Source organism: Bos indicus, chromosome 17 (genome assembly GCF_029378745.1).
Source record: "Bos indicus isolate NIAB-ARS_2022 breed Sahiwal x Tharparkar chromosome 17, NIAB-ARS_B.indTharparkar_mat_pri_1.0, whole genome shotgun sequence".
In the NCBI taxonomy this organism is placed as follows: Eukaryota; Metazoa; Chordata; class Mammalia; order Artiodactyla; family Bovidae; genus Bos; species Bos indicus.
In genome coordinates, this window is record NC_091776.1 from 55,084,453 (window position 1) to 55,112,168 (window position 27,716).

The 27,716-nt window shown below is 49.8% G+C and overlaps 1 protein-coding gene across 6 annotated transcripts in view; it reads left to right on the forward strand.

The window, feature by feature from the left end:
* Nucleotides 1-27,716, forward strand: part of CUX2 (cut like homeobox 2) — a 277,570-nt gene that overhangs the window by 223,268 nt on the left and 26,586 nt on the right. For all 6 annotated transcript variants that reach the window (XM_070769549.1, XM_019977959.2, XM_070769548.1 and 3 more), the window contains 6 exons: nucleotides 14,040-14,174; nucleotides 17,235-17,358; nucleotides 19,786-19,862; nucleotides 20,740-20,806; nucleotides 22,559-22,607; nucleotides 26,357-26,461. In XM_070769549.1, the coding sequence (XP_070625650.1) occupies nucleotides 14,040-14,174; nucleotides 17,235-17,358; nucleotides 19,786-19,862; nucleotides 20,740-20,806; nucleotides 22,559-22,607; nucleotides 26,357-26,461 (557 nt within the window). The remainder of the gene's footprint in view (nucleotides 1-14,039; nucleotides 14,175-17,234; nucleotides 17,359-19,785; nucleotides 19,863-20,739; nucleotides 20,807-22,558; nucleotides 22,608-26,356; nucleotides 26,462-27,716) is intronic.

The window sequence follows — 27,716 nt, forward strand, 5'->3', positions numbered from 1 at the left end:
CTTGGGAATGCATGGCATATTGGTACTATGCTGTAGTTCTGAGGGTGAGGAAGAAAACTTGGGAAGGAACATGTATCCACATATTGACCACAAACCCAGGAATAGTCAGAAAGACTAAGAATTCTTTTTTCTTCTTGTTGATTTATTTTGTACTCCTTCATTTCTTAGTTACACTAAATATCTTTTCATATGTGGGTGAACCACTCATATTTATTATTTTATCAATCACTGGTTTGCATATACTTAGCCCATTTTTCTAATAGAGAAATCACTTTCTTATTGATTTGTGGACACTCTTTGTGTATTAGGGATATTAACCTTTGTCCTGGGAAACGTGTTTCATAGCTTCTCCCCTAGTTTGCCTTTTGTTTCTTAACTTTGTTCACTATGTCTCTTGTATATGGTACATAGTAGGCATTCAAAAAATATTTGCAGAAAGCAGGAAATCTTACCAGACCTTTGCTTTATGGCTTCTTGATTTATTGTCATATTAAAAAAAAAAAAAAACCTTCTTGCCTGAAGGTTATATAGTTTTTTAAAGTACTTTTGTGATCTGAATTTTTAGAAATTTGAATCTTTGAAGCATCTGAAATATATGTTGATGAAAGTAGTCTTGAGGGAGGTTAAGAATTTAGCGTTGTGTCTATCCCAAATGGCTAGCTCTGCTGCCATCTAGTGGATAAGCCACCTTCGCGGATAAAGGCAAAATAGATTTTAATGTAACAAGAGATCCGTCATTGTCTCTGGCACCCCTCACCTCCTTCCCTTCCTCCCAGTACAAACATCTGCCCAGTTGGTCCTCTAGGGGTCAAGGGAGCACAGACAGGTAACATAAAAGAGTATTTAACCCATAAAAATGCAGAGTTTAATGATGACAGATTTTCCCAAAGATGATACTTAACTTCAGAAGGCATTGTCCCCCACCCTTGTTTTCTGCCATTTCTTCTGCCAGGAGTGCCCCCTGCCCTGGCCTCCCGTCTTACTCTCACTACCCCTGACAGCTAAGGGTTGAAAGATGATTAGAGGAGAGCATCCAGCGTGATGCTGGTACCCAGTGGGCGCTCAGTGAATGGCTGTGCCCTTTCAGAAGAGATGACAGGAGTTTCAGCTGTGGCTTTTCATCAGCTCATTCTCTGAGCATCTACTGTGTGCTGAGCCCTGTGGAAACTCAAACCCGAGTCCTACCCTGCCCTCAGAGTCCAGCAGGGACCATGTGACCCCAAGACAGACAGCCAAATCCAGCAGGAAAAGGGCTCCAAGGTGGGAAGGCCAGGAGGGATGCTGCAGGGAGAGCAGCCTTTGGATTTGGTTTTAAATGATGAGCTACCCTCGTTGCAGGTTGGTTTCTTGGGTGCTTCTTCTGTGTCAGGCAGTGCACTCAGCCCCTTACAGAAAGGAGTTCATTTATCCCGACTGCACCCATGGAGGTACATATTGCCATCCTGCCCTACTGTACAGCTGAAGCAGTGCAGACTCAAGAAGGTCAAGCCACTTGCCCAGGGTCACACAGCAGACAGGTAGTGAACACTGAATCTTCATCCCTGACTCCAAACGCTGATGCAGGATTAATTTTAAAATTGAAAGGGCTGTAAGGGATTTCCTGGTGGTCCAGTAGTTAAGACTCCATGCTCCCAATACAGGGAGGCAGGAGTTCGATCCCTGGTTGGGGAACTGAGATCCCACATGCCGCATTGTGCGGCCCCCCCAAAAATTGAAGGAATTGGGACAAAACCATTAGAGATTTGACATCCAAAGAGAGTGAAAAACAGCTAATGGTCTCTGCTGTGTAGGTTGAGAAGTTCTAGGCTGAGAGGGTGGGCCCCTTGCAGAAGTGCAAATGCATCAGCTGGAGGAAGATCGTTAACCCTCATAGACAAGAATGCCTGGTCTTCCCAGCCCAGGGCTCCAAAGGCTGGTATTATACTTTCATTGAGGGGAAACTGAGTCACAGAACTCTTAATTTCAGGGGGCAGAGCCATGCCAGGAGGGGCACTCACAGGACTCCAGGCTGCAGCACCCTCTCACTGAGTTGGGGCCACTCCCCATTCTGCCATCTTGTATCCTATATCACACCCGACTCCTCCGATCCTCAGTTTCCCCACTTGTGAAATACAGATGCTCTCACCTCATTGTAGGCCCACTGGGTGGATTCAGTGGGGATAGAGGACACTTAACACGGTGCCTGGCGCAGAGGAGTGGCCCTGTGCAATTCATTCTGCAAACACTGAACTCCCGCTGTTTGCCAGGTACTCTACCCAGCACCAGGGCCAAAATGCTAAATAAAACACTGTGCCTGCCTGCCTGGAACTTTCTATGCAGCCCAGTCTATGGAAACTTTATTTTTCTTACAATGGACATGAGTCTGAGTCCCAGCTCTGCTGGTTCCTGGCTGGGTAGCCTTTGAGTGAGTAGCTCTACCTCTCTGCGCCTCTGTTTTCTCCTCTGGAAATGCACACTTACCTCCTGGTGCCTCTGGGAGGATTAAGCGAGGTAAAGTGTGTGAATTCCTAAGCTGGCTGTCTAGCACACAGTAAATGCTCAGGAGACCAGTGGCTGCTGTTGCCCATGGTGTTACTATCACACCACCTACCAGCGCCAAGAAGGAAGACCCACTCCAGCCCCCTCTGTCCATGCTCAAGCCAGGAGACCTCAAAGCAGCCAGCCCTGGCGGTAGAGGGAAAAGAGGGTGGCGGGACCCCTGGCCTCCATTTGCATACAAGGGCTGGGCAACTCATCTGCTGTCAAAAAGTTAGGATTAAAGGATCAAAGGAAGGCTCACTGCCTCCATTGGTAGCCTGAGCCTCCCGCCCACACAGGCGCCCAGAGCCGGGGCCCAGATGGGAGAAGGCTTCTGTCTCAGAGAGACTTTGGAGGGGCACACGCATACTTCTGCATATATGTGTTTCTAAACAGCCTCTCGGACAGCTTTTGCGGCTCCCGTTGCCTAAAAAAGCTCTCGATGCCACTTTCCTTCAGATGGACACAGTGGGAGGAATGAGACCGCTCTTCCTAGATTCACCATTCTCCCCCCACAACCTCGTAGACACTTAAAAAAAAAAACACAAAAAACCAACAGCATCAGCTAGTGGTAGAAGATGGAATAGAGGGTATTCTGTTCGTCTCCTCCTACAGTGGCTTTGGAAAGCCTGGTGTGGGATTAAAATATTATAAATCTACTGGCAGTATTCTCTAGGGGTTTAGATTCAACGTAACCAAAATGAATTAGTCATTTTATTAAGCAGTTTATGCATAAAGAGCAAGCTGATGGCTGTAAGACAAAGGCACGCCGCTTCTCGACGACGCTCCCCCTCCCCGCCTGCCCGTCAGGACCTGCCACCTCGGATGGTTCATATTTGATCTTCTGTGTCTGCCAGCGTGCTCAATTAATCCAAAGGATTTGTAGTCAGACCCTTCTGATTTGGGGTCCCCTGTTTGGGGCTTTTTAAATTCAGGTTGAATCTAAAGCCGTTTGATTCTTGTTGCCACTGCCCTTGTCTATGTATCGACATGGTATGTTGCAGGAGTGAAGTGGGGGAAATAAAGTCCCGCTCATGGCTCCGGGCAGCCTCGTGTCTGCTGAAAGGTTTTCAGCGGAAGTGTTGAGCCCGGAAGCAACCTGGGCTCCTAGGCTCCAGACGAGGTGCTGTGGGGATGTTGTGTCACATCTGACACTAAGATACGAGACTGGCCAGACCCCGGACGAAGAGTGGCACAGGTCGCTTTGGAGACTAGGGGTCAGCGGGACCCAGCTCTTCCCCAGGCAGAGCCACCCGACAGAGGGCGCAGTCATGGTGTACGCGGCACAACATAAACTGTGTTTACATAACATAACTGTGTTACACAACATAAACGCATTGCGCGCCAGGTATCGCCTTTCTACTTCCTTCTAGATAAAGTCACAGTCGGGTGCAAAACATCTTAAATGCCTACAGAACCTGTGAATCTTTCCTTTAACCATGGAAGAGCCAGCTTCAAGCTGGCAGTGGGGGTGTAACTAGAATTAACAGCACCCTTGGTTTTTCCTTTGTATTTATTTTTATGGGTGAAAGCGCCTTGTTTATAACACAGAATTCAATGATCTGTTTACAATAGTGAGATACATATTCCTTTAAAATACATTTAAGTTAAAACATTGAATCACATAAGGACAAGTGTCATATTGGTAATCTTCAGGGGGGCGGGTGGATGCAGCTGAAATCGTGACTTGAGGACCCCAGCATTTGGCTCTTGGGCCACATGGGGTTCAAATCCAGCTCCACCGTTTTCAACAAGAGGCTTCCCTCTGCTGGGCTGCGGTTTTCTTATCTTGGAAGTGGGGATGATAGCGATGTCTCCTGTGGTTGTTTTGATGATTAAATGAGATATAAATACATGCAAAGTACCTGGCATTTGTCAGGGTGCAGTGTGGGGGCGGCGATGAAGAAATGTCAGTTCCCTGGAGCTTTTGGCTCAAGATGCTGGGTGGTCATCTCATCTACTCTTTACCCCAGCTTCCTGGATTTGGGTGCCCTGTCTGCTCCAGAATGAATGGTTGCTAAAGTTAGGGGGCCGAAGACCAGAAACTAGCCAGCTCTGAACCCAGTCACCACCCACCAGCACCCAGAACGGCCTACAGGGTGGAGAAGGAAAGCTGGCACCAAGAATTGCCCAGGCATCGCCAGCCTCTCCAAGCCCCACATCTTCATCTGTAAAATGGGTCCGTTGCTGTGAGGATGAGGCTAAGTTGTGTTTGTGGGACAGTAACTTGGGGGGGATGGGTCAGGACCATCTGCCACCCTTTCTTTGTCTGATGGGGGCTGTTTCTCCTGGTATTTCTCTCTCAGCCCGCTGCTGGCTTCCTCATTTCCCTCAGGGCTCTGCTCAGATGTCTCCACCTTCATAAAGCCTTCCCGGACCTGCTGCCTCACTTAACATCCTCCCCCCCTCCCCCCCGCCCCCCGGGCACATCTCTGGCCAAGCTCTCTCCTGACCCTGCTTTGTGTTCCTTCTCAGCCCCCTTAGAGCCTTTGATTTACCTGTCCTTTGTCTATCTCTCCTCTCTAGAATGTCAGCCCCAGGAAGGCAGGAATTTCCTCTTACTGCAGTTCAGTCGTGTCCGACTCTCTGCGACCCCATGAACCACAGCACACCAGGCCTCCCTGTCCATCACCAACTCCCAGAGTTTACCCAAACTCACGTCCATTGAGTTGGTGATGTCATCTAACCATCTCATCCTCTGTTGTCCCCTTCTCCTCTCACCTTCAATCTTTCCCAACATCAGGATCTTTTCAAATAAGTCAGCTCTTCGCATCAGTGGCCAAAATATTGGAGTTTCAGCTTCAACATCAGTCCTTCCAGTGAACATCCAGGACTGATTTCCTTTGGACTGGTTGGATCTCCTTGCAGTCCAAGGGACTCTCAAGAGTCTTCTCCAACACCACAGTTCAAAAGCATCAATTCTTCTGTGCTCATCTTTCTTTATAGTCCAACTCTCACATCCATACATGACCACTAGAAAAACTATAGCCTTGACTAGACAGACCTTTGTTGGCAAAGTAATGTCTCTGCTTTTTAATATGCTGTCTAGGTTGGTCATAACTTTCCTTCCAAGGAGTAAGAGTCTTTTAATTTCATGGCTGCAATCACCACCTGCAGTGACTTTTGAGCCCAGAAAAATAAAGTCAGCCACTGTTCCCCCATCTATTTGCCATGAAGTGATGGGACCAGATGCCATAATCGTAGTTTTCTGAATGTTGAGCGTTAAGCCAACTTTTTCACTCTCCTCTTTCACTTTCATCAAGAGGCTCTTTAGTTCTTCACTTTCTGCCATAAGGGTGGTGTCATCTGCATATCTGAGGTTATTGATATTTCTCCCAGCAATCTTGATTCCAGCTTGTGCTTTATCCAGCCCAGCATTTCTCATGATGTACTCTACATATAAGTTAAATAAGCAGGGTGACAATATACAGCCTTGACGTACTCCTTTTCCTATTTGGAACCAGTCTGTTGTTCCATGTCCAGTTCTAACTGTTGCTTCCTGACCTGCATACAAGTTTCCAGGCAGGTCAGGTGGTCTGTATTCCCATCTCTTTCAGAATTTTCCAGTTTATTGTGATCCACACAGTTACTGCTGTATCTCCAGGGTTCAGAAACTTCCCTGGCACTAAGTAGAGGCTCAGGAAATGTCTGGCAACTGAAGAAATGGTATCTGATACGTAGTAGGTGCTCAGTATAAGCAAACTGATGAATAAATGCCTGAATTAGGGACTGTATTAGTTTCCTCCCGCTGTTGTAACAAATGACCTCTGATTTAGATGCTCAAAACAAGTCACATTTATTGAGCACCTACTGTGTGAAAGGCCCAAGCAGAAAGGAGGTGGTGTGGAGTGAAAACTGAATGCCCCCTGGCCCCTGTGACTATCAGGCTCTCTGAGAAACCTCTTCCCAACATTTTTAAGATTTGCTGTCATTTCTCTCTCTTTCACTTTGTAAGAGCAGCCAGTGACGTACAGCTGATGCATCAGCTTATACCGCTCGGACAAAGTAAGCAGGAAGCCCTTGGATGTGCTGGCTCCCCCGGCTGAGGATTTCACCTGTGCATAACTTGGCAGAATCTTCCAGTCATCTGAATGCTAGGAATTTTTTTTTTCTTCCCTAACTCAATCCCCAGCAACGTAGCTCAGGCATCCGTGGATATCTTCCCAGATAGGGACGTTGGGAAGAAATGAGTTTACTCACACACCGTAAAGTCTAGGAATTCTGTAGAGAAGAAATCAAGAGTGGACTATGCCTGAGGAGAGAAGTGATCACCGTTGCCGTGTGGTTTCCAGAGCAGGGACCACACTCAACCCATAGCCCAGTTTCTCAGCAATGGGAGAGGACGCACATGCAGGAGAATCAGAGGTCCGTGCTCCTACATCCTCTTATGAAGCAGCTTGTCTTCCTGGAAGGCTGGTGAAATGGGTGCACCAGGAGGGGAGTAGGTTAGGCTTGAGTAAGGACTTCCTTCCAAGGAAACTTGGAGTCTAGCAACTCCTTAGTCCTGCTCTCTCACAGTTCGTATCCAGCAGCCAGTTACCATGTGTTATGGATTGAATTGTGTGCCCCCAAAAGGTACACTGAAGTCCAAACCCCTGGTGCCTGTGAATGTGACCTTATTTGGGACTAGAGACTTTGCAGATGTGATCATGATAAGGGAAGGTCCTTAGGGTGAGACCCTAATCCAGTGGGCATGCGTGTGTGCTCAGTCACTTCAGTCATGTCTGACTCTTTGCAACCCTATGCACTGTAGCCTGCCAGGCTCCCCTCTCTCTTCTTACAAGGACAATGTGACTGCTGTCCTTATAGAAGGAGGAGAGAGACACAGAGAAGAGGGCCAGGTGATGACAGGCAGACATCGAAGTGATGCTACTACAAACCGAGAAATGCCTCAGATCACCAGCAACACCAGAAGCTAGGAGAAAGTGTGGAGCAGATCAGAAAAGCGTGGCTCTGCCGACCCCTTGATTTTGGACTTCGGGCCTCCAGGGCACACACAATGCCTTCATTTTCTAGGACTACCCATAGACTGGATGGTTTGAAGCAGTGGAAATTTATTCTCTCAGTTTTGGAGCCCAGTGGCCAAAAATCAAGATGCTGGCAGGGTTGGTTCCTTTTGAAGGCACACAGGGAGAATAGGTTCCAGTCCTCGCTCCTAGCTTCTGTGGTGGCCAGCCAGCCTGGGCACTCCTTGACTCGCAGACACGTCATGTCAGTCTCTGCTTCTGTCTTCAGGGCCTTCCCTGCGTGTCACCTCTCTGTGTCCTCTCTTTTTGTAACGACACTGGTCATTGGATTAGTCGGCCCTAATCCAGTTGACCTCATCTTAACTTGATTTCATCTGCAAAGACCCTGTTTCTTTCTTTTTTTAAATTTGGCTGCACCAGATCTCAGTTGTAGCATGGGGGATCTTCCATCTTCCTTGCGGCATGCAGACTTTTAGTTGCAGCATGTGGGATCTAGTTCCCTGATCAGGGATCAAACCTGCGTACCCACCACACATTCACTCCAGGAACACAAAATCTCAGCCACTGGACCCACCAGAGAAGTCCCAGACCCGGTTTGTAAATAAAGTCACATTCGCAAGTGCTGAATGGACATGAATTTGGGGGAACACTATTCCGCCTAGAACACCACACCCCATCAGTTCTTCCTGTCTGCCTCTTGAGTCTGAGCACTCCACCCTGCCTCTCCTGCTGCCATCCTGGTCCCAGCATCTTGCGGCCTGGACTATTGCAGCAGTCTCCTGTCCAGCTCCTGCTACAGCCCATTTTCACGTGGCAACTTGGATGAGCCTTTCAAAAAGGCAAATTAGAACTTGTCGCTTCCTAATGCTCTGAAGATCTATTCCATCCCCATCCATATTATCTGACTGGAACTTAAGCTACACAGAGATAAGGCCACTACTGTGCCCCCCTCAGAGACATGCTCAACTTGCTGAGTGAAGCAGGTGCATGGACTCATAGGTCCCCCTGAAGTGAGTTGTGCCCACTTCAGACTCACCACTGTGGCATAAAGCAATACCTCAGCATGGGCTCCACACCCACAGACTCTGGACTCTAGCTGCAACCTCACAGGGGAGGCACTGTGACTATCCCCATTTTACAGACCAGGAAACTGAGGGCTCTGAGAGGTGAAAGAGTAATCACATGTTGGTTTGGTCCTCTGGAAGCATACAGATGCCAAGATGGCATTAGATGTGCAAGAGGTTTTTGGGGGAAGATGCCTGGGAAGGATGGAGAGGAAGAGGAAAAGGCCAGGAGAGCCTTCACATGGCGATGCTGGTTTTATGCCTGGGAAGGGAGGGGAGAGGAAGGAGGGTTGGTGGGAGGAATCTCACACCGCAGAGCAGATCTCGAAACAGTCCATAGCCAAGCTAATGGGAGCCCCAAAGCAGGATACACTAGTCTGCTCAGGCTGCTGTAAGAAAACACCACAAACCAGGTGACTTAAACAACAAGGTTTTATTACTCACAGTTCTGGAGGCTGGAAGTCTTAAGATCGAGGTGCCAGCCTGGCTGGTTTCTGGTGAGAGCTCTTTTCCTGGCTTGCAGATGCCTTCTGCATCAGAGCAGGCTGAGGCTTTGCTCTGATCCCACACTGCCACAAGGCATAGAATTAGGGCAACACTCATTTAGAGTCTGTTAGGGGTCAGGCACTGTCCCAGAAGCTCGGTGAGCTCATGCATCCCTGAACAGCCCTCTGCGGTAGGTCCTGTTGTTATTCCCGTTTTACTGCCGGCGAAACTGAGGCTCAGCGGACCTATGTGGCTTTCCCTGAGGCTGTCACAGCCAGGATTTAACCGTCAGCCTCCCAGCCTGTCCCCCTCCCTCTTTTATCTGTGAGAGGCTGTGGGAATTTGGAGGATTCACAACATCCACACCTCGAGTGTCAAGTTCATCTGGAAAGCTGTTTATTAATCACCCTGAGCATCCCAGCTCCAAGGAATAGGCCCAGGGCCAAGAGCACTCACTTGGCAGGACCTTGCCCCCTATCTGCTGACATCCGGTGCTGATTGAGCGTGTGCCTGGGGTCGACTCATCAGAGAAACTTGAAGGTGGAGCTCAGAGAAGTCAGATGCTTTGTCCCAGGTCCCCCAGCCAGCCAGCGGCAAGGCCAAGAACAGAGCTCTCAGTGTCGGGCACCTCGGGGCAGCTTGGTCCACTGCTGAGAGTCACCAGGCTCTCTGGTCAGACTCCACCCCTGCCACTTCTGAGCTAACGTTCTTAGGCACATAGAATCTCCTCTCCGGGCCTTCATTTCCTTGTCTAAAAAAGTGGAAATAGCAGCAGCTACCTTTATCAGGCCTCACCTTGGGGAAGTGATTTCCACGCGCCACCCCGCCGGCCCCCCGCCATGCCTGTTTCCCCATCTGTAGACTAGGAACACAACAGCCCTACCAACAGTGTTGTGGTGAAGATGGAATGAATTCTAATCCATGTAAAGTGGTCTGGCTGTTAGGACTCAGCCACTGCCTGACTTTGGCTGTCATCTGAACCTCCCCTCACTTTCTCTCTCCAACCGAGGATCCAGGGGAAGCACAGTGTGGGGAGAAGAGGCCCAAAGGCCCATCTTGGCCCTACCACCCCCTCACTTTCAGACTTCAGGGAAGTCACAGGACTCTGCTTTTCCCCGCTGTGCTCTGGGGTTGTGGGGTGGGGGGAGGTTGGACAATGGACAGATTGTCCCTCCTTGGATGACTCTTTCTAAGCTGGAGCCTTTCAGTCCCTGCTGCTGCTGCTAAGTCACTTCAGTCGTGTCCGACTCTGTGTGACCCCATAGACGGCAGCCTACCACGCTCCCCCATCCCTGGGATTCTCCAGGCAAGAACACTGGAGTGGGTCGCCATTTCCTTCTCCAATGCATGAAAGTGAAAAGTGAAAAGTGAAAGTGAAGTCACTCAGTCGTGTCTGACCCTCAGCGACCCCATGGACTGCAGCCTTCCAGGCTCCTCCGTCCATGGGATTTTCCAGGCAAGAGTATGGAGTGGGGTGCCATTGCCTTCTCCGTTCAGTCCCTGAGTGGAGTTCAAAGCAGGACTGTTGGACTCTGAGTGTCCCAGACACTGAAGAGAGTATATGAGGCTTCACCATGTCCTCAGTCTCCTGGAGTTTGGCCACAGACCGCTGCTGCTGGAACACCGTGGGGCCAGGTGTGCTGCCCCTCTCAGGATAATAACAGCAGCCCGCTCTGTGCCCAGCCCTAGTCTCCACCCGGCACTGTGCAGATCTCATTCTCTCATCCAGTCCTTGCAGCCCCATCGTACAGATCAGAAAATAGAGGCTTAGAGAGGTTACCTAACTGTCCAAAGGTCACATGGCCAGTTTGGAGCTGGAGCTGACACCAGCAGTCCTTAAATCATGCTGCCTCTCCCAATAATCGTTTTCAGTCTTCCCAGTAGTAACTTCTGAGAGGCAGAAACTGTTTCATTTTCGCACTTTTTAGTGGGAAAACTGAGGCTCAAGACCAGTGCTGGACTTCGGGTTCTGAGAGTGTCGTCACCCAGTATTCTTGCCCGGAGAATCCCATGGACAGAGGAACCTGGTTGGCTACAGTCCACGGGGTCGCAAAGAGTCAGACACAACTGAGCGATTAACTTTCACTTACACTTTTTTTCTACCCTGTTACGGGCAAATGAAGGCAAAGAGACAGAGCCCGGGAACCCGCTGGCCCCGTAGAGTGTCACTGCCCCCCCCCACACTCCTCGAGCCTCTCCGGGGTCACCTGAGGTCAGCTTCCCCTGGACAGCGAGTATCGGGCAACAAAGAATGACCACAGGGCCTCCGAGCAGAACAAACCTCCATTTCTGATCCCTGGAAACGAGGTAAATGACATCCCTTCTCACCCGAGCGGCGTCTTTTGGCTTGGACAGGCTCCTGGCCAGCCAGCCCCTGAGCCATGAGCTGGATCTGTTCCACCTCCTGGAGCTGGGAGCTGCAGCCTCTGTGTTTATCTAACCTCCCTGACCCTGGCAAGCGCTTGTCGCCTGTTTCTTCTTTTCTCAAAAACCAGGACACAATAGGAAGCGTTTCCTTGAACTTATTAAAAAATCCAGACTTGTAAATTAATTTGTCCGTGTTGTACAAAGGCAGTGCAGATGGACTCATTAGCATGCACACAACAAATAATTATAGATGAATTTTTAGCTGGCCTGCCTAATGCGCTTGCTGGGTTAATTATGTCAATGTATAATTACATCAGCCCGGGGAGACATAATGGCATACCCCGCTGAGCAGGCCCTGCCTAATGACGGGGCGTGGGGGGAGTGCTGACAGAGGAAAGACGGCAGCGGCGTTCCCGTGCACCTGCTTACCTCGACACAACGCCCATTGTCCGAGCCTCCCACCACCTCGACAGACAGGCGGGAGGAGAGGGAGAAAATGCAGAGGTGGCCTTGTTCCAGCTGGACCTGAAGGCCCCCGAGTACAAGCTCTACCCTGTTTCTCCCACCAGCAGATATTTATTGGGTTGGACTGTGGATCAGGCATCATTCACCCACAAGGGGTCCAGTGGAGCAAAAGGAGATGCGGGCCCAGCCCTGCCTCGTGTGGAGTTTGCAGTCCAGCGGGTATTCACTAGATGCACTTGTAAATCATTGAAATTGGAAGTGCAGCGACTGCTGTGGAAGAGAGGTGCAGACAGCTGGGAGAGCACATACCGGAAAACCAGCTAACTGGTCAGGGAAGGCTTCCTGGAAGAACTGGCATTCGAATTGCTAAGACAAGTAAGCATCAACTAGCTGAAAGGGACAGAGGAGGGCAGAAGGCTCCTGGTTGTACAAAGCCTCTGGGATGGGAAGGTGCATATGAGGGACTGAGAGAAGAAGGTCAGTATTGTTGGCACTCAGAAGGGCAGGGGGAATAGCAAGGGCTTCCATGTGTTCTGAGCTGACCAAGGGCCAGGTACCATGTTGAGGACTTTGCATGAATCTTCATCACAGGCTCATGAGGTCGGTACTTTTGTGGTGAGGCACAGAGAGGCAGCACCACTTGCCAAGGTCACACAGCAATCCTGAGAGGCAAGTATGGATTAGATTTGGACCAGGGATGTCTGACTCCAGGGTCCACACCAGCAGAGAGTAGTGGCCAAGCAGATGCTAGTGGGAGATCCCAGAGGAGGAACCAGAAAGAGAGAGGGCTCTTGGGCATTAGAAAACACTGTGGAACAGACCAGACCCCTTGGCCTGAAGCGAAGAGGCCCTGGCTTTCTTGGGGCCCCATGAATACCTACCTACACGTGGCTGCTGTTGTTGTTTAGTCAGTAAGTGCGTCCGACCCTTTTGTGACCTCATGGTCTGTAGTGTGCCAGGCTCCACTGTCCATGGGATTTTCCAGGCAAGAATACTGGAGTGGGTTGCCACTTCCTTCTCCAGGGGATTTTCTCAGCCCAGGGATTGAACCCATGTCTCCTGGCTTAGCAGTCATGTTCTTTACCCCTGAGCCACCAGGGAAGCCCCTTCCTACACGTGGCTACTGGGGTTGAAATATCCAGAGCACCGGGACAGGAAGTTTTTGTGGCATTAGAGAAAGAGATCCAGACTTGAGTCTCTCCTCCACGCTTCAGCAAATCACCGCTTCTCTGAGCCTTAGTTTCCTCATCTGTGAAAACAAGTTAGATCTAAGCCAGCCTCCAGGGGATGCTGGTGCATCGTGGGACTGGTTCCCAGGGACTGGCTTTGTAACCTGGAAGATGCTCCACCAACCACCTGCCCCAAGTGGAAGAAGAGATGGTTGGACTCTACATCTGAAGGAAGAGGAAGTGCTTGCTAGCTGACAGCAATAGGGACAGAATTCCTGGTGGAAAGACCAGCAGTCCTCAATTTTTTTTTGCTGTTGGGACATTTGGAGACACCTTATATCCAGGTTTATATTTGGTCCCTAGAAAAAAAAATCATTTAATCAACCATAAGTGTTCACAAAAGATGGTGTGTTGTCCCAGATCTGTTGAAAAGCACTGCAAGGATTATATGTGCAAGGATGCTATTAGGGAACCTTGGGTGAAGGAGAATAGGGAGAGAGTGAGAAGTGGGGAACTGGGTGAAAGCCTAAGGAAGGAAGTCCTGAGTGAGGTCGTGGGCCAGTCCTCAGAGCAGTTTTATATCCCCCAAGCAGGTCTGCCCCGATCCCCGCTGCCTTGTCTGGGAAGTTCCCTGAGAAGGAAGCACTTGGACTTGTGAATTTCAGAGCGTGCCTGCTGGGATCCTTGCCAAGTGACACTCCCTCTGATTGGAGCAATACGCCATCTCATGGCTACCACCGATGGCATCTAGAATCACCAGAATGCAGTTATTGTAACAATTATTGTTATTATTCCCAGCTGGGCAGGACATCCACATCCATGGGAACAGCACAGGCTCCTCAGAGCAGGTGCCTGGAGAAGCTCTGCTCCCTCATAAGCAGAAAGTACACAATGCTCCCATAAGCCAGCAGAGAGATTCCAGACGGCTCGATGGATGGTTCCTCCCACATAAGCTCCCTGGCCCGCAGAGCTCCCCCTACCACTGTCCTCCTTTCTCTGTGCAGACCCCGTGCCTGTGTTTGAGGTGGCACGCAGCCCAGACGACAGACTGCAGCCCCCCAGCTTCGACCCCAGTGGGCCCCTGCGGCGAGAGTTCCACGCTTCGTGGAAGAGACACCCTGAGCTCGTCGGCACCAAAGGTACTGATAAGGCTCTCACAGAATGTCCATAATGAGCAAATGGGCTGTGAATCTTTGGCAGCCAAACTCTGCCACCCCTGTGGGGGGAAGAGGGGCAGGGAACTCAACTGTATCATTTTAGAAGTGGGATGGATTAAGGTACACTTCTGCTGAAACAGGCTGACACCAAATTTCAGAGGGTTAATGTATTTGAAGAGAGGAGAACTTTCAGGGGATGGTCCACACGGTCATTCAGGGACCCAGGTTGTGGTCGTCAGCACTCAACATCCACAGTCACAAGTGCATGTTTGACATCTGATCAAGAGGCAGAGAAAGAATGTGGAGGATCACACTGAGATTTGTGGGGTCCAGACCTCGGATCGGCAAGCATCACCTTGGCCACATCCCATTGGCCAAAGCTCAGTCACGTGGCTGTATGCTGCTGCAAAGGAGGCTGGGAAATGTAGTCCGTGCCCAGGAGGAGAGGGAAAAAGGGTGTAGGAGCACAACACTGTCTCAGCTCCAAATGAGACAAGTAATAGAGTCTTTAGGTGTACATATGTTGTGATAAAATGTCTAAAAGCAAGAGAATGATGAACAAAATTCAGCATGGTGATTACCTCTGGAAGGTAAGATGTAAGGTAAGAAGTCTCCATAGGGAGAGCAAATAGTAGCAGGTGAAAGCCATTGGTAACCATCCCAGTCTTGGGTGTTCATTGACCTGCATGCCAGGCGCTGTGGTAGGCACTAGGGACCCAGCCAGGAATAAAACAGAAAAAAATCTCTGCCCTCATCATGTTGACCTTCTAGAGGGAGGAACTGATTGTCAACAAATAAATTAGTAAAATATATAGTATGTCAGTTGGTGAAAAGTCTTTGGGAAAAAAAATAAGCAGAGAATTGGGAAAGAGTCGGGTTAAAGGCTTCTTGTCTAAGGAATGAATGAGTAGGGTTTACCTCAGGTCTGTAAGCTTTTTCTGAAAAGGACTAGAAAGTAATTACCTTGGTGTTGCAGGTCATGCAGTTTCTGTCAAAACTACATGACGCTGGGTGAAAGCAGCCATAGATAACATGTGAATTATTACATATTAATTTGGGGGCGTGGCTTTATTCTAGTAAAACTTTATTGACAAAACAGGTAACGAGCCAGATTTGGCATGTAGTGAAGACAAAATGGGCTGAGGCCTGTCAAATGGAAGCATGACACAAAGTCACTTTTCAGGAAACAACCACTTTCACACTCCCCCATTTCTCAACATCCTCCCTTCACCCCTCTCCCCCACATTGCGTAGTGAGCACCTGCTGCAAGCCTGGCCCTAGGCAGGGTCTTCTGGGGAAGACTTACAGTGACTAAAATAACAGCATTTTGCCAGCTCTGGTCCTGCGCCTGGAATACCCTTCCAGCTACCCTGACAAGCCAGGACTTGGCAGTTCTTCAGCCCCTGCTCATAGGTATGCCTCTATGAAGCCTCTGAGGTTCCCCAGCAAAGCTGTCACCGCTTCCTCTGAGGTCTGAACTTCCTTCTCTAAGAATAATATTAATAGTAGTTGTGGAAACTGCCTCTTGAGAGCATTTGCTCTGTGCGGTGTGCTTTTCACATAGCAGCTCACTGGCCCCATTTTACAGATGGGGAAACTTGAGTCACAGAAGCAACAGGTAGCCAAGTAGGGAATCAGAACAAAAAATTTTGACCTTGGCCCTGGGCTGTGTTTCTTCTTGAGGACCCTTATTATTCTGCATCATGATGGTCAAACCTTGCTTTTCTGTTCACTGCTGTGACCTTCACATCTGGAACATTCCCAGACCGTGTGTGCACACGTGTTATGTGTGTCTTATGAGCTGACCGCTCTGCCAGCCTCTCAGGGGACTCACTCTACAAACTGCCCAGCTCTACACTCACCCTCCTGTGCCAGGCTCACAGTAGAAACTTTATAACCAGGACAGAATTTAACTGAGTCACGTGGACCCATGATTGGGAGACCAAATTTTGGAGCTCTTGAGCCACTCATCCTCGATAGCTGGCCCCTGGGCATCTCTCTCTCCGTGAATTTAGTGCCAAAGGCACACACTGATCTCCGAATGAGCCCCCATGGCGTTCACAAAGATGGACCTGATGTGGGCCCTGCCCCAGGGCACCTGCAGGTGAGGGGTAATGACTGAACATCTGAGTGTGTGCCATCTATCATGGAGAAGGGAAAACAGCGTGTCAGGTCCTCAGTAGGTTAAATCTGGAGTTCCCCTGTGACCCCACCATTCCACTCCAAGGGATATACCCTAAAAAACTGAAAACAAGTGCTCAGACAAAACTTGTACACAAATGTTTATAGCAGCACTGTTCACAGTAGCCAAATGATAGAAATAATCTAAATGCCCATCAGTGGATGAATGGGAAAAAAACAAAGTATGATACATCCATAAAATGGAATATTATCCGGCCATAAAAAAGGAATGAAGCACTGACCCATGGTCCAACTTGAATGAAGCTCAGAGACATGTTGAGTGAAAGAATCAAGTCACAAAAGGACATACGTTATGATTCCAGTGATGGGAGATATCCAAAATACACAAATCCATAGCAACAGAAAGCAGAACAATTGTCAGCCAGGGAAGGGAGTGGGGAGTGTCTGCTTAATGGGGACAAGTTTCATTTTGGGGTGATGACAGCGTCCTGGAATTACTGATAATGATTGCACAGTATTTTTGACTATACTACGTGTCACTAAATTGGGTATTTTTAAATGGTTAAAATGGTCAATTTTACGTGTATTTTACCATGGTTTTTTAAAATCATACAGAAGGCCAAGGAGGCAGGGACAGGTCTGAGAGGGCAAAGGAACCTCTGGGTGTGCCACCCAGGGCCCACACGATGGGAGTCTGACTCTCTTATGCAGGTGTTCGCCAAGGCTGCAACCCAGCCAACCATGGCGACAGCAGGTCTGACAGCTGTGCTGTCTCCAGTGCTGAGTTTGGGAAATTGATTCTCCTCCCAGAACCATTGATCGATCTGGTTTGCAGAAAGCGACTCTGGTCGTCACGCCGCTCTCAGCAATGGGCAGTTTTCCCTCTTCTTCTTCCTTCAGAGCAGAGAGAGGGGACGTCACCAGCCGGGCCCACGCTGACCGAGGCGAGCCGCCTCCCAGGCATTCCCAGCAAAGCCCTCCTGACAGAAACTTTGCTGCAGAGAAATGAGGCAGAGAAACAAAAGTGAGTTGGGAAGGACGGGCGGGCCCCTGCTGCTCCACCTGTCTGGGAGAGGGGGCCTGGAAAGTCACCCCTGCCAGGGCCCATGGGGAATCCAGATTCAGTCTGAAGATGGAGATGCCGGCCTGGGTTCACACCACGTCTCAGCAGCTCAGTGACCCGCCCTGGGCTGGTCACATCGCCTCACTGAGCCGCAGTTTCCCCATCTGAAAACTGGGGCTAATGGTGGTATGTTAGTCATGGTTCCCCAGAGAAACAGAACCAGTAGGATTTTTTTTTTAATTAAGAGTTGTATTTCCAGGACCTAACTCACATGATTGAAGCTAGCAAGTCTGAATTGGGAGAGCTGGCCAGCAGGCTGAAAACTGTCAAGTAGAAGTCAGCGCTGGCTGCCATCTTGAGACAAAATTCCTTCTTCAGTTTTGTTCTTAAAACTGTCAACAACAACAAAAATTAAAAAAAATTTTAAAGGGGGATTTCCCGGGCAGTCCAGTGGTTAAAATTCTGAGCTTCCCCTGCATGGGGCACAGGTTTGATCCTTGGTTGGGGAACTAAAACTAAGATCCCACATGCTGTACAGAATGCCAAAATTTTTTTTAATTAAAAAAAAAAAAAAAATTTAAGACCTTCAACTGATTAGATGAGGCCCACCCCTGTTATTGCATATAGTTTCCTTTACTTAACATCAACTGATTGTAGATGTTAACCCCATCTACAGAATCCCTTCACAACAATACTTGTATTAGTGTGTGATTGCATAACTGGGTACTATAGCCCAGCCAAATGGACATATAACACTGACTGTATCAACTCCTAATCTGCCCTGAGAGTGAATGAAATGAAATGGCGCCTCTGAATGCTTAGCTCAATGCTCACACAGCTGCTGCTGCTGCTGCCGTCACTTCAGTCGTGTCCGACTCTGTGTGACCCCACAGACGGCAGCCCACCAGGCTGCCCCATTCCTGGGATTCTCCAGGCAAGAACACTGGAGTGGGTTGCCTTTACAGTTAGTGCAGTGTTGGTAAAATATGCATTCTTAGGGCCTTTCTAGGACAGTTTCATGATCATTCCATATATCTTTTCTGTTATTCACTTATTTTTTTCATCCCACATATTTATGGAACCACCAGCTGTGTGCCAGGCACTGTTCTAGGGAACAGCTGTGAACAAAATGGACAAAACTCTCTGCCCTCCTGGAGTTTACTTTCGCATGAGGAAGACACAAAAAAGATAAATAAGTAGTGTACTAGGTGATAAAGGTTGTGACAACAGATAAAACAGAAGAGGGAGCAGAAGAGACAGGCTGAAGTTTTCAATAGAGTGTTAGAGGAAGTCTCACTGAGAAGGTGTTCTTGTTCAGTTGCTCAGTTGTGTCCAACTTTTTGCGACCCCATGGACCGCAGCACACCAGGCTTCTCTGTCTTTCACTATCTTGCAGAATTTGCTCAGATTCACATACATTGATTTGGCAGTGCCATCCAACCATCTCACCCTCTGCTGCCCCCTTCTCCTGCCCACCGTCTTTCCCAGCATCAGGATCTTTTCCAATGAACTGGCTATCGCATCAGGTGGCAAAACTACTGGAGCTTCAGCTTCAACATCAGTCCTTCTGATGAATATTCAGGGTTGATTTCCTAGAGAATAGAATGAGCAAAGCCCTAAGGAGTTGAGGGAGTCTTGCAGGCATATGGGGCAAGGAACAGTCAGTGCAAACGTCCTAAGGCAGGAACATGCCTGATGTGTTTGAATGGCAAGGAGGGGAGAGGGCGGGATAAGATCAGGGTAAACAAGGCTCCTTCGCTGGACTTACTGAGCCGGAATAAGGTAAGGCTCAGGCTTCGCATAATCCTTCCCCCAACGCAGTGAGAAGTCCTCTTTCTCTGCTGAGATGCTTGCCTCACACATGAGTTAGGCCACAGTGGGCTGGCAGGGCTTCCCAAACTCCTGCCACAGACAGGGAAAAAATTGCCTCTCCAGGGGACAATAATAGTAAACAGTGGTATTGGGGGAACTCTGGGGGCTGGGCACCACGCTGAACGTGCCTCATAGTACCCACTGAGGCAGACTCCATCACAAACCCCATTTTTATTATTTATTTATTTTGGACATGTTGGATGTCGTTGCTTTGCACTGGCTTTCTCTGCTTGCAGCGAGTGGGGGCTGCTCTTCACGGTGGTACTTGGGCTTCTCACTGCAACAAACCCCATTTTATAGATGAGGAAATTGAGGGCCAGAGAGGCAGGGTCACTGGAAGCTTAACTGGGCATCAGCTCTAATGGAAGCCACACTGTCAGCAAAAGAGCAGGGCAGCCAGGTGCCTGCGTGTCGTGTCTAAGGACTCATTAAAAAGACCCAGGTGCAGATTACAGGGAGTGGGTGAGGGTATAGGAAGCCAGGAGGGGCTGGTCCACACGCCAGGTGTTTTCACAGGGGCCTTCAAGAAGTACAGATCACTTTGGCAGCCAGACTGGGGGAAGCCGAGGAGAAGATCAAGGTCCTACATTCAGGTATGTATCTGGCACGTGTCCTCTGCCCTCACATCACCCCAGCCAGTCAGTCCAGGAGGTCCAGTGGGAAGAGGAGGGGGCAATGAGGCTAAGAAGACTCAGAGGGCAAGAAAGGCGTTTGGGAAGGGAGAGGAAAGACCTGCATGACCCCATGGGGACTGGAGCTCCAATTCCAGGGGTCATGCTACTATGGAGAGAGGGTTTAAGATAGAATTAAATCAGGGGTGGCAAATGCAGTGCCCACTGGGGCTGGACAAGCACCCAAGCCAGCTGGATCAGAGAGTGCAGTAGGGAGGAGGGGAGGGGTCTGGGTCAAACTGGAAAACCCAGGCCTCATCTAAAGAGGCGGCCCCTGCTGAGTCTCAGCCAGGCACTGCCCAGTACAGCCAGTCCCTTCTGCTCTCCTCAAGAAATCAGAAATCTGGAATTCTGTGAGAAATCCTTATTTATCATGCATGTACCTATTGACTTTGTTGTTCATCCTTGTCCCCCTCACTTCCAGGCAGGACCTCAGGGTGGGTGAGCTCATGGAAGGATGGCCCCACCTAGGTCCTGGAGTGACCTCAACGTGTTAGGGGCTCATACCCCAGGTTCTGGGACCAGCCACCCCCTCCACTTACCTGGGTCCCCTGAGCTTCATGGACTCCCAGAGAATGATGTCATCTGCCCTCCCTTCCCTGGCCACTCCACAGCCCTCCCACCAGCTTGAAGCCCTTCTAGGAGCAGGAAACTCACTAACTGCTGTCGCCAGTTCCCAGAGGAAAATCTTTGCTCACTACCCCAAGCCTCATTCTGCCTTCTGGGCTCTACAGAAGGGGAGAGAGTTCCACCTCCCTGGGGACGGAGAACCTCACCCTGGCGCTCTAATTTTTCTCAGCGTTAAAGGCCACGCAGACAGAGCTGCTGGAGCTGCGGCGGAAATACGACGAGGAGGCAGCATCCAAGTAAGTGAGCGCCTCACTGAGGTGCGCCTCCTCCCTCTGACCCTCCCAGACCTGCCTCCTCTTTCTGACTCTCCTCCCTCTGATTCTGCCTGAGGCACTCATTTCACACCCTGTGTTCCACACTCGCACACAGCTGTTCCCCAGCCGTTCGTGGTGCCATCCACGCACCACACACTATAAAGGACACTCTGGGTTGCCAGCTCAGCCCACTCGACTGCTCAGAGGCTTCTTGTCCCATCCTCCCGGCGCTGTCCCCACTCCCCAACTTCACAATCCAACCCCCAGGGCCAAGCGTCATCTTCAGTTATTCTGGACTAGATATCACTTAATCCTCAAACACAAATATTTAGCACCTACTGTTTACCCACGGCTATGCTGGGTGCCTGGAGGAAACATCAGAACATGGCCCTGTCCTCAGTCAAGGAAAAGAGACAGATACTTGCTGATGTACAGGAATAAATTCTTTCATGTGCAGACACTGCTGAGCACTTACTGTTTGCCTGACACTGTTGGGGGCACATAGTAAATGCGATGAAGGGAAAAACTGGGAGAGCAGCAAGAGAGAATGACAGGGAGAGGTGCGTCCTGCTATCCAGGGTAGTCAGGGAGGACTTCTCTAAGGAGATGACCTTCAGAGCGAGACCTCAAAAACAAGAAGGCGATGGCCACATGAAGAAAGCTGGGCAAGGTGCTCTGGGCAGTGGGAAAGCTTGTGCAAAAAAAGGCCTTGAAGCAGAACATGCATGAATCACAAGTGTGACTTTTAGTCACCACATGTTCCCCGCAGACCACCCCCTAGCCCACACTAGACAGAGGGGCAGCCGAGGTGGATAAGGCCTGTCCTGATCCTCTGCTGCTGCTGCTAAGTCGCTTCAGTCGTGTCCGACTCTGTGCGACCCCATAGATGGCAGCCCATCAGGCTCCCCTGTCTCTGGGATTCTCCAGGCAAGAAGACTGGAGTGGGTTGCCATTTCCTTCTCCAATGCATGAAAGTGAAAAGTGAAAGTGAAGTCGCTCAGTCATGTTCGACTCCTAGCGACCCCATGGACTGCAGCCCACCAGGCCCCTCCATCCATGGGATTTTCCAGGCAAGAGTACTGGAGTGGGGTGCCATTGCCTTCTCCCCTGATCCTCTAGGCCCTGCCAACCCAGAGGTGTGGGGAGGCAGCAAAATAAATGAGGGGAGTTGAGGGAGGCCTCCTAGGAGAACAGTGCAGCTGGGTTTTCAGCTCAGGACCTGGGGACTTCCCTGGTGGTCCAGCGGTTAAGACTTCACCTCTAAGTGCAGGGTTATGGGTTCAATCCCTGGTCAGGGAGCTTATATTCCACATGGCCCACCATCAAAAAACAACATAAAACAGAAGCAGCGTTGTAACAAATTCAACAAAGATTTTAAAAACGGTCCACATCAAAAAAAAAAGTCTTAAATAAACAGAAATAAAGCTCAAGCCCTGTCCTCTTGAGGAAGGCCTCAACAGAACCAAAGGCTGGAGGTGTAGTTCGGTGAGAGCATCAGAGGGTGGACCCCCGGTGGGGGATGAGGTGTCAGGCTGCCTGGAAGGGGCCCAGTGCTAAGGCCCCATTTTCATTTCCCCGCAGCCTGACCTCTTCAGTAGGAAGGATGGAAGGCAGCCTCTTCACAGCCTCCATCGCAAGACCCTTGGGTTGGCAGGGGCTGGGGAGTTTCAGGAAGGGCAGGGGCCCTGGCACCTGTCAGAATCCCTTCCTCAGGGCCTCATCTTTCTGTCTCAGGGCAGATGAAGTCGGCCTGATCATGACCAACCTGGAGAAAGCTAATCAGGTGAGGAGATGTTTGCCGTTTGCCGGGGCTCACTGACCCAGGGTGGGGGGAATCCCAGGCTGGGCGGAGCGGAGGGAGCTGAGCTCAGTCAGTATTCACTGAACTACATCCCGTGCTGAGCGCTGGGGCTAGGAGATGTCAGAGGCACCCGGCCCCTGAGTTCCCAGACAGACAGAACACTCAGAAATAGGGTGATGCAGGCAGCAGTGGTTGAGGAAGGGGCACCTGACCCAGACAGGTGAAGACATCCCAGAGAAAGGGTCGTTGAGCTGAGACCTGATGAGTAACTGGAGCCTGCAGAGGGATGGATTCCAGGCATAGGATGGCCCTGGCAAAGGCCAAGAAGCAGCCTGCAGAGCACAACGAGCGCCCTTCCCCGTGGAAGAAAGGGAGAGCAGGGACCAGGGGTCCAAGCCCGTCCCCAGGCTAAGCTGGGACACGGGTCTCTCCCAGCCGGGCTAAGTGAGGAGCCGTGTTCCGCAGAGCCAGGGACAGTGACAAGGGACAAGCCTGGGGCTGCTTCTCTCCCTCTGTCCCGACCTGGGGGTCTCCGCCAGCCTCCTCACTCGATCACCAGCTGAGTGCTGGGTGGACCCCAACCTTCCCTGGGGCTCCCACATCCTCATCCCAGCCCGGATCCCTGGAAGTCCTTCAGCCTCTCTGAGTCTCAGTTTTCGCATTTATAAATGGGGTTCCCACATCCGGCCTCCCTCTGGCTTCAGATGCGTTGCCATCTGGGGGGCTGGGTTGGGCGGGACTTTGAAAGGAGGTAGGACCTGGCCATGAGGGTTCAGTCTGGAGTCCCGCAGGCCCACCACACCTCTTCCTCAGTGCCCTGCGACTCAAGCAGCCAGGGCCGTGGCCAGGAGGGGTCAGCAGTGTGACACCGCAGGCGGTCATCTCCCTGGGGGTGGTGGAGGGAGGCCTCCTAGGAGGGGCACTTTGAGCTGGGTTCTAAAGCCAGGCGCTGCCCTCCTGAGGAATGGAAGAGGGCACAGCAGAGGCAAAGGGCCAGATGCAGGGCTGTGGGGGCCCAAGGATGGGGTGCTCCCTCCTAGAGGAAAGTTGGGAAAGAATAACATTTTTTAGATTGATTTTTTAAGTAGGTAATCCATTTACTTAGTTCAAAACTGAAAAAGCTCCATGAGGGCAGAGCCCGGAAACTCCATCTCCCCTCCCTGAACTTGCCCCCAGACCCCCTCCCTTCAGCAGCCTCCGTTACCATGTCTGGGGTCTCCTCCCAGAGAGGCATTCACAAGCCCATGAATATCTACTTTTACCCCTTTTTAAACAGAAACAACAGTTACCAAGTGCACCCTTCTGAACCTTGCCTTTTCTGTGTGCGTATCTTAGAGCTTGTTTCGGATCCGAGTATAAGGCAGGTCCTCCAGTTTGACAGCTGCGTCATGTTATACTACAGGGACGCATCATCAACTAACCCAGGGGAAGGCAAACTTTCTGTAAAGGACCTGAGAGTATATTTCAGCCTTGCAAGTCACTGTCAAAACTATTCAAAACTTTGCTGTGGTAGAGTGACAGCATAGACAATGTGGAAGGGAATGGGTGTGGCTGTGTTCCAATAAAACTTTATTTACATAAACAGGCAGCAGGCTGCATTTTGCTGACCTCTGATCTAACTCATACCCTTTTGGTGATATTTCCAGTATTTTAACCATCATCCTTAATACTGCAGGGAATAACCTTGTACAGATATCATTTCATACATACCCAAGCCGCTACACAGGGCAGGTTCCTAGAAGTGGAACTGTTGGGTGAAAGAGCCGGGTGCTTATAATTTGGCAGATGTGGCCAGACTGCCTTCCATGGGTTAACCAGTTTACACCCCCTTCAGCAAGATAAGAGAGCCTGTGTTCTCATAGCCTCACCAGCACCATGTGGCATCCAACTTTTGGATTTCTGCCAAACAGGCTTAAGAAGAGAGATCTTAGAGTAGTCTGAATAGGAAGCATTTTTGATAATGTTTCTTTTTTCTGAGTATAAAACAAAACCTGCGCATTATAGAGTATTGAGAAAAAAGGACATGTTACCGTGTTAGTCTTTAATATCTGTATTTATTAATACTATCTTAAATGTGAGCAAGAGGATTCTGGAGCAGGTCATTATTACGGTAAAAACCAGGCTAGTTTTCCCCAGCTGTTCCCCTGGGGTGATGAGTCGAGAACCAGATATCCTGCATGTACTGGGGTTTGTGCTGTAGGCAAGGAACACCCCCCACCCCCGCTAAATATGAATCTGAGTAGTTGTATAGGAGAGGGACCTTCTGAGAAAGGGAGAGAAATCTGCTCTCAAGTATCCTGATGAACAGAAGGGCGAGTATCCTGGGTTTCTAGCCTTTAGAATGTAAATACTTCTCTCCAGGGGAAGATAAGACTAGTAACTTTAAATTCATCTTTACAACCCAGAGGATGTCTTCATGGTCTGCGTCTCGTGCCGCCTTGAAATGTCAACAGGCATCTCCCAGGAAGTGAATCTTTGGAGTTCTCACTAGCTGATCAGTCATGTATTGATATTTACAAGGCTTGTCTTTTAGCCCAGATCTCAGGTCTCAGTCCCATTTACTCAGAAAGCCCTAACTGTGTGGAAACATAAAAATGTTTTCTCTACAATCCCACACACACCCAAATCCTTTCCCCAAACAAAGCTGACTCTTAACTAGAACTATTTTTGAAACAAGGCAGGATACCATAAATAAACAAATCATTTTAAAGATAAATCAACAAGACATGTGCATAATGTGTGTGAGTCTCTGTGCACATATAGTGGACACTGCATACTGATTCCTGCGATCAGTGTATAAGTTAAACTTAATCATTTGACCTGCGTCACCAGCTGGGGGTCAAAACACAGCTGTAGCTCTTTTCATTTTAATAGCACTTCAAGATCCCATCCACCCTGTTGTTGTTAGTAAAGGAATCCAGTTACTGACATATTTGTATGTGTCAGGCATCAGGGTGGGATACCTAATGAATCGTATTTACCACATCACTTACTTGCAGAACAGAGTTATGAGGCAGTTGCTCTTATCATCCCCATTTTGCAGACAGGGAAACTGAGGCCAAGGATATGAAATTTCTTACCCAAGGTCACGCAACCAGAAAGAGACAAAGTACAGATGTCTTTCCAGGCCACAAGTCCACATTGTTAACATTTGAAAGCTTCCTTCCAAGCTTTTTTCTTATAAATTTTTGAAGAGTTAAGATTCAGTTTAGTCAGCTGTGGCATACTGATTTTTAGATGAATTTCAGTGCTCCTCCGCAGTAGTTGTATTCCATGGCCTCCATTTCACAGAAGGAAAACTGAGACCCAGAGAGGGGAAGTAACTTGCCCAGGGACCTGCAACAGCTTGTGGGCTTTGGAGCCAACCTCTGCAGACAACGTATGGCACAGGAGCTGGGGACAAGCTCTGGCCTTTTGACTAGCCTAGCCTGAAGTTTACTTGGCAGACAGAAGTGGCCTGGGAACATGCAAAAACTTGCCAGACTCATCAAGACAGCACCTCCCTTCCTGCCGTAGTGGAGTGGGAACGTTCTAGCTCCACCTGGAGTCCCAAACACACCAGGGGAACCCAGAGCCAACTCAGGGGCCCAGGACTCAGAAAGAGGACCCCAGGTCCTCAGACCTGCCTTCCCAGCTGTCTGAGACGGTGCAGGGGAGCAGTGGAGGGCCAGGGTGGGATCCAGTGTGGCCCCCTCACCTCTTAACCACACCTGCCCCAATTTCCTCCCCAGCGAGCCGAGGCTGCCCAGCGGGAGGTGGAAAGTCTTCGGGAACAACTCGCCTCCGTCAACAGTTCCATCCGCCTGGCCTGCTGCTCTCCTCAGGGACCCAGTGGGGTAAGGATGGTGGCAGAGCCAGAGGGAGAAGTTGGGAAAGGCCGTGTTTGTGGGTTGGAATATGTGGGTGACATTTTGTGGGTGGACTGTGTGCATCTTCATGAAATTGTGCACACGAATGGGTCTGGGCCTCTGCATACAGTGGGCATAACATCTTTATTACCAAAGTCAGTGTGTAGTTAAGTATAATTATCAATGCTATGATTTGCTTCGCCTGCTGAGGGTCAAACACAGCCACAGCTCTTTTTTTCAAGCTCAAGCTTCGTATAGCTTGAGTCCACATACTTTGGAGTTTAGTCAGGTCAGAGAGGATCATTCGGCTGGAGCAGGGTAGGAGGTTGATCAGTAGAGCAGCAGTGCAGTTTTGATGGCTGCCACCAGGTGTCGCTGTTGACCCCCTGGTCTCCACCGGCTTGGATGTGTGGGTCCACATACCAAGATCTGAGGTGGACACTCATATCAGGGTGATTCTGACAAGGTCTCCCAACCAGCCACATGTTACAAAGAATCAGTCTATTGTCGTCAACCCTGAGATTCCTGTGTTAAGCCAGTTAGGGCATCTTTCTCATTCCTCTTAAGTTGGTGCCCCTTTAAGGTCCTGGGGACATTTCCTGCCAAGGGATTTTAATCAACACCACCCCCACCTACCCTTCTGTCATAAAATAAGAGTCTTCATTGTTCCTCTCCCAGAAAGCCTGACTTCCTTATGTAAATTGGTCCTCCTTCTTTCCAGATTCCTGCTTATCAAGGAATAAGATTCATGTTGTTGATGTTGTTGAATCACCAAATTGTGTCCGATTCTTTGTGACCCATGGACTGCAGCACACCTGACTTCCCTGTCCCTCACCATCTCCCAGAGTTTGCCCAGGTTCATGTCCACAGAATCGGTGATGCCATCCAACCATCTCATCCTCTGTGACCCCCTTCTCCTCCTCCCTCAATCCTTCCCAGCATCAGGGACTTTTCCAATGAGTTGGCTCTTCACATCAAGTGGCCAAACTATTGGAGCTTCAGCATCAATCCTTCCAATGAGTATTCAGGGTTGATTTCCTTTAGGATTGACTGGTTTGATCTCCTTGCAGTCCAAGGAACTTTCAAGAGTCTTCTCCAGCACCACAGTTCAAAAGCATCAATTCTTCAGCGTTCAGCCTTCTTTATGGTCCAGCTCATGCAATTCATGATTGCTTCCATAATAACAGGTCTGCTCTGGGGTGATTTGCCGTCTCCATCCATGAACCTGAAGAGGCCACAGAAT